The sequence below is a fragment of the Thermobia domestica genome, chromosome 17 (genome assembly GCF_964235325.1).
Source record: "Thermobia domestica chromosome 17, izTheDome1.hap1.1, whole genome shotgun sequence".
Lineage (NCBI taxonomy): Eukaryota > Metazoa > Arthropoda > Insecta > Zygentoma > Lepismatidae > Thermobia > Thermobia domestica.
This window is the reverse complement of record NC_137470.1, coordinates 126,692,694-126,706,416: the sequence shown is the minus strand read 5'-3', so window position 1 is coordinate 126,706,416 and position 13,723 is coordinate 126,692,694. Positions and strand designations below refer to the sequence as shown.

The window sequence follows — 13,723 nt, the reverse complement described above, 5'->3', positions numbered from 1 at the left end:
AGGTGTCTTCAAAGAAGTTCATCTAGTTTATAGTTTGGTGTGCCATACTGAATTATTTTCCTATCTTTGTGTGTGTCTTCTTGCCTTAATGTATATAAATGTTGTGTTTTTAGCATGTGCGGATTTAGTGGTTGTCGGTTGTGGGGGCGGATCTTCCGGGGGTTTGGAATACCCCTCAGTCGAGTGGGGAGTCCGGGAGTTTTTCCACAGAAAATTAATATACAAGTTTGCTTCTTGAGCATTTTCGTATATAATTCTCTATAATACAACATAAGGGGATTTTTTTTTTTCAAAAAGTTGTTGACATGATATCAAAGTCTCTCCATGTCCCCCCTCCCCCTGTAGCTACAGAGAAGCTATACAATGTTTTTTAGTCGTTGTGTAAATAGAAATGCAATCTTTCAGGCACACACACACACTGTATTTCAACATTTAGATAGCCAGTATCTCGAGTTAAAATCGTAATAAAACAAACCGTAATATAACACTTTTTTCCACTTTGAACACTGATTATAATAATAGTAAGTTCCTCAATTGCAGAGATATTTAGTGTTTCACTGATTTTATTTTTATTTTTCCTATAAGTCTTTATTATGGATAGACACTGCATTTACAACGTAGATAATCAAACTTCTACTTTACTTTAATTATACTTCAAATGTGCGTATAATAACATGTTTCTTCCATGTATTTTTGTTGTAAATAGCATTTCTTTTTGGAGGGGAGGGGGATGAAAATTTGAAGTAAGTTTAAATCCCAATTTTGATGACCCATAATATGGTAACTAAAGACCGGCCAGCATACTATAATACTTCATATATGCTACGTTCGTCCAAGTGTCATTATTCCAAGTTTAGTGATGTGGGAGACCCAGGTTCGATTCCCAGCTGGAGCTCATGTAGTTCGGATTCCGCGTTTATCAATAGGTCCACGTCTCATAGCCTCGCTGCTGAACGGGGCGTTAAACCCAACTCAACTCAACTCCAAGTTTAGTCTAGATCAGATGATTATGACGGATTTTTTTAAGTAAAATCAAATAAAGGACGAAAATATGAAGCGAGTTGAGTCATGTGCTCTAACGTTTTTGCCGCCCCTCTATATCAATGTTTGCCGGCAAATTTTCAAAACTTGAGTATGAAAAAAAGCTGGTCAGAGAAAACTTGCCGCCCCGGGCAACGGCCTATTTGGTCAATGCATAAATACGGCCCTGGTTGAAAATTACAGTGGTGCAAGACACATTTTATTTATTTCCAAGATATTAAAGTAAAAGGTACTGCAATAAATTCAGAAACAAACCAGCTATTTCTTTTTTCACTAGATTTTCCACCGCCATTTTTTGGGCATTTAAACCGTCCAATTTGTAATATAGCACCTATTCAATAAAACAACATTCTGAATGGTACCAAAGTTGACACCACGTAAGAGGGAGATCGAACTACCCCATCTCCCCCAACGAAAACGGTATACAGTCAAAGTTCTCACGCATATTCACATAACCATAGAGATTCACAACTATGTTACAAAAGTGCGAAAACCGTCTCAGCATTTCCTTTTACATTTTTGAATTTTACTAGAAGCTATAATGGTTCTGGTCTGCTCACAATGCTTGAAGCTTTTTTGAATTTTGGCTCCTTTCTATGCCTTGTTTTTATAACACAACAAATGTCAAGTTATACACTCATTCTTTCTGTTTCCAAAATGACAGGAAGAGGTATGATTCTCAGAGTCGAGATGCACTCTTTATTTACCTTTCTCTTAATTGCAAAAATGGTTTCTGAGGATTTCCCACTGACGTGTGGGAATACACATCAGGCGATGGTGCCAATTCGTACCAGGCTCTTAACTACTAGTATCTCGTATAGTATCCAAATGAAAACATATCAAGTCGCATATATCAAATTTAAGGGTAGTATATTGAACTTCCAAAGCAGAACGAAAGTGGCCTGTCCAGAGTAAAGTCGAGTTTTGATCCAGAATTGAAATAGTTAAAATCCAAATCCTTATAATTTGATTGATCATAGCTCGCCAAAGGTATATCTCCCCAAGGTATGTTTACGCTCATTTTGAAAGTGTTACTAAGTACTATTGAAATATATAATAAAAACCCAAACAATATGTTTTTTTTTTTTTTTTTTTTTTTTAAGTTAGACCTACTTTTGTACTTTTTCCATACATGACAACGTTAATTCCAAATTCCATTTTGTGCCTCTGTTTGACCTTTGCCCACACTAATATAATTTTTCGCATTAACTCACATACTACTTTAGCACATATAAGTTTCATTGGATTATCTGCTGGGGACATGACTTATGAGAAATGAGCCATCCCGTGACACATGTGATTCGATATGCTATATTAATATTCTCCCTCCTCATTCTATGTACAATATGTGCAGAATTATGTACCTGAACGTAAATGTCCCTTCACCTAGGGCAAAGAATTTTGAAATATTCGTACTGATACATACAAATTACATATGAGAATAAGAATAATAATGTAGTAGTTAACAAGGTAGTTATTGCGTGAAACTGCAACATATGAAAATACTCAAATATTTCCCCCCTCTCCTCCTTTGAATTTGTGCAAATTATGTGTTTCTAAAGGTTCCGATATTCCTAATTTCGCAACTTTGCGTCAAGCGGTTCAAAAGTTATGCATGGAAAATCACAAGAACCGAACCTACCCACCCTTTGAACTGCTTTACGAGTTGAATTTATAGAAGATGTTTCTTACCGGGCACTTAGGAGTTACGAACAACTATTATGGTAAGTTTCATTTCGTTCGGTTCAGGAACTGTAAAGATATTGCCACCAATAAGTCAGTCCGTGGTATTTCTCTCCTATTTGTACATGCATATATATCCACGAATAAAGCAGGAAATTTGTATTATTATTCAGTTCAAAATCTTTTGACGTCGCAAATTCTGTCGAGGAATGTGAATCTTAAAATATATAAAACGATAATCATGCCTGTTGTTCTGTATGGGTGCGAAACGTGGTCACCTATTCTGGGGGAAGAACGTAGATTGAAAGTATTCGAGAACAAGATACTAAGACGAATATTCGGACATAAGAGGAACGGGAATATGGAATGGCGGAAGCTTCATGAAGGGGAACTGCAAAATTTATACCGTTTACCAAACATTTTTAGGGTCCTCAAGTCTATGGAGCTCAGGTGGGCAGGTCATATAGACAAAATGAACGAAACTAGGAACGATTTCGAAGTTTTAACTTGAAATCCAATCAGAAAACGATCATTAAGAAGACCTAAGCGCAGATGGAGGATAATATTAAAAATGGATCTCACAGAAATAGGAATAAAAAGAAGAAACAGGATCCAGTTGGCGAGGAACAGTAGTCAATGGAAAGGTTTTGTGAACGCGGTATAGAACCTTCACGTTCCGTAGACCATAAAGTTAGTTAATTATATGTAGCAAATTACGTTGTTAACTAGTTGATTGTATTATTGTCTTGTTTTAATGGTAGCACACACCCTACTTGTAAATAAATAAATAATTAGCAATTAGTGTTAAGTAATAGATGTATCTAGTTAGAAGGGTCTTTGGATGACAAATATTTCGGTACAATTACAACAATCTTTTGCAGATTCTATCCAACACTAAGGGCAAGTCCAAAGTTATGCCTACCGTAGATGGCTCTCATCAATGACTACATACACAAAGGCACAAAAGCCACATGTCCCTGACGGCGCCCTATCGTCTAACATGGCGGCACACATTAGTAGTTTCCGATACATTAAAGAATCCAATTCTTCAATGAAAGCAAAATAGGAAGAACTCAGTATAATCAGGGGCGTAATTTAGGGCAATTGCCTTTCCCCCCTGTGTTTAAGATTTATACAGATGTTATCAATAAAATAGTAGAAAATCAGTGAAAAACGCAAAATTTTACTTATATCAGGGGGTTTTGCCCCCCTCCCCAAGCAAAATTTGAAATGACGCTCCTGAGTATAATAGTAAGCTTTCGAATGAACAGTTTGAAAGCCACCCAGCGTTGTTTATCTTTTTCTTTCGACTCACTCAATTTTTAATACAAATAAGAAATTATAACAAAGGTAATAATTACAAAATCTGATGAGTAACCTTTCTCTTACTATAAATCGGCAGTAGCGACACCATGCGGCTAAGCTTCGCTCTGAATGTCCTTGTTGCTGCATCATAAGTAGTTATTACACAAATGTGCAGATGGCGGGTGTGTGCTATCACTTCGGGCGCCAATGAGAAAAAAATGAGAACTAAGTGCGTAGTTGACGGCGACACGAGGAGTTTTATTTCGATTCGATAGTAGGTAGAGAGAATAAACTTTCAGAAATTGATTTATGGATAAACCATTTCAACAAACAAGGATGTCGTACTTGTATTAAAATACTTATTTTGCAAAGACTTTTCAAATGTATTACTTGATTTCCTATGCTTTTTAAAATTCTAGAATTGTCTTCCATTCATCCTCTATCGAAATTTATTAGCTCAAAATCATAACTTCTCAAATTATTTAGACATTTCTAATAATTGTCGATTGTTCCTCAAGTAGAATTGGGACCGAGCTTTAAAGAATCTGGTATATATATATATATATATATATATATATATATATATATATATATATATATATATATATAAATGAAAAGAGGAAACAGCCGAATTTTTTACACATCAGATCCTCTGTAGCTGCGAATTCAATAACACACTAAGAGTGAAAATTGAAAAGTAAACCCGGGATCTTTCGGCATACCATGCCGATGCAGTAACAACTACGCTACCCAGTCCGCTTAATAGAACAGCCACACATTCTCTCACTCCTCAAGTTTGGTATATATTTTTGAATAATAGCACGTTTGCTAGTAGAATATTTTATGTGATATTAAAACCTGTTTGGATACGTTGGACAATAGAACCTGTAATATAAAAAAAAAAATGTATTGCCTAATTCTTTTAGTAGTATTTTGAAAATGTTTTCAAAATGTTTATATTAGTGTTTTCTAGTTTCAAATCTCGTAGCAACAATATTTAAATAATTGAGCAAATTGAAGAACCTCGAATGGCTTTTGCATCTTCAGATAATTTTATGTTGCAAGCTGATAAACAATAGTTTTCATAAATCTTTTCCTCAATTTGATCTCTTTTTTCTTTTTTTTTTTTTTTTAATTTTTAATCAGTTTGGAAACTTACTAAAATTTTATTCTTAATTTTCGTAACGAACGTAAGAGGATTTTTTTTATTATTATTATCTTGGAATTACGAAACAATTCCAAGTTTTCTGAATAATAGCAGCAAGGATGCAACACAATACATACATCACAAATATATAATCACCTACTAAAAAAACTGGAACATTTGTTTTTCACAACAAATGCCAATTTTTGTATCATTTTAAGAACTGATACATACGAAACATACAAAATAACATGGCACATTAAAGAACCATGCAAATGTAATAAAAATCACAACCTCAGGATGGAGCCTAGATATGGTTATCAAGTTACTAATTAATTTAGAAATGTTTGATCAGATCATTTCTACACGTGTATCTATTGAATTGAATGCACTTTGAATATACTCATTGATATTTTCTTCTTTTTTTTTTTATAAACACACACATATTTAATTCATTTCTATATTTGCAAAGTTTTTTCCCCGCTGTCCTAATGTTAAATTTCTATTTGATGATTTGATTAATTTCATATACAAACTAAGCTCGTCTGATATATAATTGCTTACTACTTTATACTTATGCATAAACGTTATATAAACAAAATACAGAACTCAGTGTGACACACGTAGTCAACACTATAAAACATATACATTTGATTATAATATAACTTTGAAAACACTGGCTTCGATAACCCTGAACTGTAAGGGTATTCGTGTTGAACTATTCCACCTACCTGCCATTCCCTTGACGAAAGAGTGCCAGAATCTCTTCGAACGTTTTATTTTTAGTCTCGGGCACTTTTTTGTAAGTGAAAATCCAAAATATTGCAAGGAACACACTGAATGGAAGGAAGGTGTAATTCTCCAAGGCCGTCTGAAATATAACAGAATTTTAATTGAATAAGCTAATATTTATTTATTGAATAAGGCACAACTACGTTTCAAAGCAACACTAATATAACAATAACCATGTATTCTATTTTTAAGTTTCCTCAACTTTATAGTATGAGTAGATTTTGCTCCTAACAGACTCCCTCAGCATTTGATAGTCAAGCAAATAGTTTTTATAATTCTTATAATAATACACTAGCGTCAATTACTCGTTTCGCTGGGTTAAAATAAGAAAAAATAGTAATATGTTCGGTTATTCAGTCATTTTTATTGTTACTGAAGCGCTCTCTGATATAGGTCATTTTTCATCATTTTTACATATCTTCCTCTCCCTTACGCTGCATCGTCAAAGTGAAATGATAGAAAACATCGCAGGCCCGAACCTCATCTATGTTGAAAATTTGATGGAGATTTGTCTCGTGGTTCAAGAATTATTAAGTCACAAACATAGTTACTTTCATTTTTATTTAAATAGATAGATTTAAATGTGGTACTTATTTAAAATTGATGTATGTGGAGATGGCGACGGAGCGGGAAAGGGGAATGACGGAAACTTCATAACGAGAAACTACATAATTTATACCGTTTACCAATGTTAGGGTCATCAAATCTACGAAGCCCAGGTTGGTAGGCCATGTAGCCAGAATGGAAGATAGTAGAAACGCTTTCGGAGTTTTAACTGGAAGTCCGATCGGAAAACGACAATTAGGAACATCTAGGTATAGATGGAAGGACAATATTAAAATGGATCTCGCAGAAATAGGAATACAAAGTAGAAACTGAATCCAGTTGGCTAAGAGTAGAAGTCGATGGAGAGCTTTTGTGAACGCGGCATTGAACCTCCGGGTTCCATAGACCATAGAATTAGTTAGCTAGTTTCTCCTTGTTTGCAAAGGATCTTTAACAGTTTGCTGTTAAGTGGTTCAGAGACGCCTTCTCTGAGGACTTCCCTGCTTCTGCACAGCTCCATGACACAAACGAAATGACTCTGAAACATTTGATAATTGTTTTTTAAACATATTTTCTATAGTTCACGAAAAAACACAGTGCAAACTTCATTCACTAAAAAAAATTCGAGATGTACGAGTAAAGGTAAGAAGTTATGTTCCCGCCCGATTATATCAGTCTTCCTTGATTCCTACGTGTCTTGATAGAATCGAGTGTGTTTTGAATGTGATAATTTATTGTATCACTTGAAACCCTACACGTTTGTTCAGCAATTTTAAGTATATATGTTGAAGAGAAGAGAGGAGGAGGAAATGGATACTCAAACATGAATGTGAAACTTTGAAAAAAATTCATTGACTGCTCGGGAGAAGTGTTTGTTTTAAGTCTTTATTTTAAAAATGTTTTACAAAATGTAACGTTATTACGTTTTTGTTTTTGTTTTTGTTTTTTTTTTCTTTAAACTACTCGTAAACTTTATATTACACGTATGGAAGTGTTTGTTAAAAAAAATGAAATTTAGTATGTATCTAGCAGCAAAAAGAACCAAAATACCGTTATTAAGTTATTTTGTTTAGTATCCTCAAAAAGATTCTTTTCGACTTTCTATAAGAATAATATACGAGGAGCAGTCAAAAAGTTCCCCGAATGATGATGTAGTTTTGGAATTTGTGATGCAATCACAATGAATCTTGTACACTACAGTCCTTTCGTTGCCTAATTATGAATTTGACAAGTATTTAAACGTCAAACAGCAGTGTACGAGTAATGTAGCTGAATGCAGGAGTGTGTGTGGTGATCAGCTGGTACAATGTCGCACTTTAAGCAACGCGCAAACATGAACTTCATGTGCAAACTGAGGAAAATCTGGTTCAGAAAGTTTGATAGCCTAAAAGACAGTTTTGCACCATCGGATGTTTGGTTCTACCCAAAGCTAAAAATGGGCCTTTTCTGTTTTCCCAATACAAAAGAGATCAAAACCAACGCGACGTCTGAACTTCCGAAGATACAAAAAGAGGACTTTGTCGGTGTTTCCACCAATTGCAGGAGCGGTGGAACAATGTGTGTGTGTGTGTTTCGAAGGTTCCAACTGTGAAGGCGATGAAGTAAATGGGTAATTATATTGTAGTAATAAAGAGCTACAACAGAATTCCGGGAACTTTTTTGACTACTCCTCGTATTAAACAAAAACTTGAGACCAAATCTACTCGCACTTACATGCAAAATAATTATTCTTAAGATTTTTAGAATTGTATTATATGGAAACATTTCAAAGTCTGTACCATAACAACTAGTTGACATAGAAACACACGTACGTGTGTGTTCATAATTCATTTTTCTACTTGCTAAAGAGAGGAATTTATATACCAATATATCATTTCTAGGTAGCGTGTCTTGTATTCACAACATTCGCAGTAGTGCGAAAAATCAGTAAGTCAGTATATAATATTGCCTGCTGCAAATTGACAACAGTGGGCAACTGCGATTGGGGAAAGCAGAAAGTCGATCAAGGTCATTTAACTTATCATTTGAAAAGCGCTATAGATTTTTTTCTAGTTAAATCGACATTTGCATCCGAAAACGGTAGTTTCATCCCATTTGATTAAAATTCTTACCTCTCCCTGGAAAGTTTTCCCGAACCCGCTATAAAACTGAGTTTTTCCCTAGTATGCAACCTAACTAAATCACATTTTCATACCAGAAAATGATTTGTTGGAAAATTTTCTATCAGGCACAGGTATTATAGTGCGCGTCAAGCGAATTGGCATATGACCTTCAGTCAGTGACGTGTAGTGAACCAGAAATTACCCAAGCAGCATTGTAGTCAAGTTCCCCCCCCCCTTTTTTTTATTATTTATATTTGATACAGAAGTGTCATTTGGGGAGGACAGAGAAGGTAGTTGCCCTCCTGAGATTGAGAATTACATGTTTTTTAATAAATTATATACCAATATAATAACAAAAATGCAAAATTCTTATGTCAATGGACATCTTGTTCCCCTTGGCCAAATCTGAAATGATACTACTTGTAATAGGCTATTACAAACTAAGAAGAAAGTTACATTGGGACTAATACTTTAACAAAATATTAATGAAGACTTTTGTTTCATTTTGCCTGGAGTCCAACATCAGAAACAGTACTTCTTGAGAATGGTTTCTAAGAAATTCCACAGTATTTTACGTTTCTGTTATCTTTCTTCTGTACTAAGCAATATGTAATTAAGAACTTGTAGGAGACTCAACAAACATCAGTTGGCGAAAATATACTGTGAAAAGTTGGAGGAAGAAAGCAAGACTCAGAGTTTTCTAAATGTGATAAATGTCCCCATAACAGAAAAAGTATCATGGTCTACAGTTGATTGATGTTCCAACATGGTAAGAAAGATTAGCCAAAGCTCGCCTTTTTTTTCATAAAAAATATTGACAAATTGTGACAAGTAATTCGATCTTCTTGGGTAAACATGAGGTAATTGGCGACATAGAAATTCACCAAAAAATTTTGCGCGCTTTGCTGATTTGGAGAAAAATGCTGAAAACTCTCAACGAGTAGCAAAGAAGAAAGAACAGCACTTCAAAAATAGTTGAGGTACTCTAGGATAGTGCTTTGATCGACTACACCACACTGATACCACTAATTCACCGTGGCGTTTTGTATGTTGCCGTATCCTTTAAGATGCAGCAAGTACGCACTCATTTTTTTTTTTCTTGTAAGGTTCCAGATTTTGGGGAGCCCTAATACTACTAGACCCTAAGTTTAAGTAGTAGTAAACTTGTACTATTCTGCACTTGAAAAGGAGATAAGTAATTCTTACGTGCTGATATCTGTGTCTCAGAAAAAAAAAGTGAATATACATGAAGTGTAAGATCAAATTTTATATGTTATATCAATCATTTTTCTCCCATACAAGTATAGTTTTAGTAAGAAAGTGTACAAATGTATGTCGAGCTAGGAAGTTTTCTTTTTTTTTCTTTTTTTTAATGAAAAGAAAAGATGGACTCAACCCGTTGTACACCACTGAGGCACACTATATACTAGCAATGCCAATTGTTAATTCTCTTTCCTGGTACACATCCAAATTGTTCTTCTCTTATTGATATTTGTTCTTGTAATCGCTCTTCTACAATTTACTCCCAAATCTTCAATGTATGTGACATTATTTTGATTCCTCTTTAGTTTCCTGTACATCTCTCTTCTCCTTGAACATAGGTACACCTTGTCTCAAAAAGGTTGAGCGCATTCTTTATTGGTGTTTTGAGGCAAAAATTTTCAAAGTCCAGCTTCGGGTATCTTCGGGAAAAAGTAAGCCAGGTTCGAACCTCCAAGCCAGCCTTTGCAAAAGGGTAAAAGTTTGCAGATGTGTTTTTCTTCTTTTAAATATAATAAGACTTGTTACCAAGTGTTTAAAAAAGCAACATTGATTGAAATACTAAATGATACAATATTTCGAAACGTTTTTATTAATGTGAGCACATGCTTGTTTGTCATTTAGCTCTCTATACGTAATGGAACATTTAAATACGTTAAAGAATCTTTCCATATGTAAAAGAATGCTCAAAATTAAGAAATAGAACATAATTATCGCCTGAGTACTAAAATAAAAGTCAAAGTAGAACAGAAACTGCGTTTGTAATGGATATGAATGTCATAATTATCATGAGATCCGTTATACATCGCTAGAAGCTTAGTTCTAGAAGTCCTTGTGTTAGCTCATTGGTAAGCTGTCGGATTTCAAATCATATGGTTGAGAGTTCGATTCTCGTCTGGGCCAATACTTTTTTTTAAAATTATATTTTCCGCAATGCATGAAAAATTATATAAAATAATTACATTAAAATACATAAGTTGTTTATATATAACATAATAATTGCAGAACATAGTAAGTATTATGTTTAAAATATAACATCTGAGATAATTTTCACAGTAGGTCGGTATTATATATATGAGAATGTTAAATACAAGTTAGGAAAATCGTTTAATAGCAATAAATAAGTTATGTAGTGTATTTATTTGCAGCTATTTGTCATACAGATTTAACTTCTCAATATTCTCATTACAGTATGTTATTTATATTCGTGAAATACAGTATATTCCTACGGATATAGAAAGTGTATAAACAGAGTATCCAAAGTCGTATCCTGCTTCAAGACACATAACTTTTCCCGATCCCCTTAACGTCACGGGAAGAAACACAAATTCTCTTTAGAACGGAATGTCGTTACTTAGAGTCTCATTCGAATACGTTGAATATGCTTTTGTGTATTCATCTCTCTCTCTCTCTCTCTCTTTCGCTTTGTTTATGTGTGTGTGTGTGTTGCGGAATATCCCAAGTTGAATACAACATTTGCAAAGTATATGAGCATCGTTGTCATCGAATACCAGAAATTGAAAGTCGTGTTTCTTCAGGTTGGGTTTGCGTGTTCATGTTAGTTCACTGGTAGAGTACGGACTTGCCACTGAAGAGGTCTTGAGTTCAAAGCCTACAGCTAATTATCATTCTTTTGTTAGTAGGATTGCACAGAAATCGGATACAAGAAGTGGTTTACTTCTAGAAATATTTTCAGAGGCGTTTAGGTAGCCCTGAAAAGGGCTTTTTTCGGGAGTTAAGGCGGGGACATTAATATTGTGTCCAAGACCCTTCTGAATTTATTACACGCTCCATTCTTCTGGGCATGGAATCTATTACATGGGTGACAAATCTATCTCCTTCCCCTACCTCCAGCCATGCTTCGGAAACAAGATGCCACAGGTCATCCTGAGTTCTTGGTGGATCTGCCTCAGGCCAACGTTCCCTTAGAGTACGCTTCACTTCTGCCCACATATTTTCCATGAGATTGAGGTCTGCTCCACGAGGCGGCCAGTCGATTAAATCAATCTCAGGGTGCCCTGCGAACCATTCATGAACCACACGGGAAGTATGTATTGGCGACTGGTATTGCTGGAACTGAATTACACCATCAGGCTGAAATACTCGTACAGATGGCACCATGATATTACTGATAATGTCTAAGTACTGAGCATTGTCCAGATGTCCTTCAATTCTATGAAGCTGTCCTGCTCCGCGACTGGAAATCCAACCCCAACATAAAATAGATACATGGCCACTGCGATTGCAAGCAGCCACATATCCATGGTCATATCGGGTACCTCTCGGACGATACACAAAACGGCGTCCCTCCTTTGATGTTGTGAATATGGATTCATCTGAGAAAACTACGTTTTCCCAATTGAGACCCACATTCGCCTGTGCAAACGCGAGACGGTAAATTTTGTGGTCGTCTGAGAGTTTTTCCTTCACGGCAGCAACACGGCCACGTAACCCAGCATGACGAAGCCTTCGCAGAGCTGTATGCTTATTACCAGGAAAGAGAGAAGCTTCCCTTAGCTGTCCAGACGTCCTTAGTGGGTCTAACCGGGCTTCGTTTACTAATCTCGCATCTTGGGCTTCGGTTGACACATGCGGACGACCAGGAGATCGTAAATTACCAGTCTGACCTGTAGCACCATATTTCCGAATCCATCGCCTTCCTGTAGAGGCCGGGACACCTACTCGCCTGCTAGCTGCAGTTGCAGAATAACCTTCCAACTCCCATAAAGTAATTACTGCTGTACGTCTATCCATAGTTACCAATGTTCTGAGCTGTGAGAAGGAAGCAATAGGTAAAAGCTAGTACCTGGCGTGTGATTGGTTACTTGCACGACACGCCTATTGTGGGGAACAGCGTTGCCAGATCTAGCATAATGATGCTAGATCTAGCATAATTTGCATGTCTCTAGCATCTAGCATCTTGCTTTTAGCATCCTGCCCAAATCTAGCACAATTTCAGCAAGTTATCAAAAAGCCGTAAAACCTGGAGATGAGAAAGAAGTTGGTCGTGGGAAGAAAAAGAACGGCAGAAATGTATCCTCTTCCATTGATTCATACACTCGGTAAACCATACAGGCAGTCTTATTTTCCGAAGTAAGTTCGGAACGGCTTTGGGCTTTTTTTTTTGTGGCTCCACCCAGGGTTTTCTAATCCTTTAACTCCGAGGCATGGGCGGAGCTATGGGGGCCATTCTCCCCCCAACTTTTTGGCAACTTCACCATCTTTATTTCTGACTTCATGATCATATTTATTCCTGAAATGACAGCTCCGAGACCGACCAAAAATCTGCCCCCCCCCCCCCCCCAGCAGACGATTCCCAACTCCGCTTATGCTGCGAAGTAATTTTCTTTCAAAATATGTAAACAAAAACTTTGCATTCATTTATACGATATATACGCCATTGAGTCTGACAACGACTGCAGTAATTTAGTTGAGTTAAAATTTTGGTGCGTGAAGTATTGAGTTCTATCCATGCATTCTTGCTCTCTGTGTATTTTAAGTTACGTTATCGTATCTCAACTTCCTTTCTTTAAAACTCCTGAATTAGTAATTATGAGGATCTAGCATAATTTGACCGAATCTAGCATAAGTTCGATCAGGTTTTGGAATAATTCCGAGCTGTGAGTTTGGCAACGCTGGTGGCGAACGACTTGATCAACGACTCGCGAAAGAAATCTGAAAATGGTGCGCTGTAATAATAACATTAAAAACAGTTTTTATAAAGAAATATTAATACATACGAAAAGCTGTTTAAAGAATGAATTGTTATACTGACTTTACACGTATAAAAACATATACCATATACCAAACAGATTGAGCGATATGATGATAGCTGTTTTGAGACGAACAC

The 13,723-nt window shown here is 35.9% G+C and overlaps 1 protein-coding gene across 22 annotated transcripts in view; it reads right to left on the bottom strand.

Annotated features, from left to right (window-relative positions):
* The window catches only part of Glut1 (Glucose transporter 1), a 942,408-nt gene that overhangs the window by 69,979 nt on the left and 858,706 nt on the right, over positions 1–13,723 (bottom strand). For all 22 annotated transcript variants that reach the window (XM_081744242.1, XM_081744243.1, XM_081744248.1 and 19 more), the window contains one exon: positions 5,905–6,044. In XM_081744242.1, the coding sequence (XP_081600368.1) occupies positions 5,905–6,044 (140 nt within the window). The remainder of the gene's footprint in view (positions 1–5,904; positions 6,045–13,723) is intronic.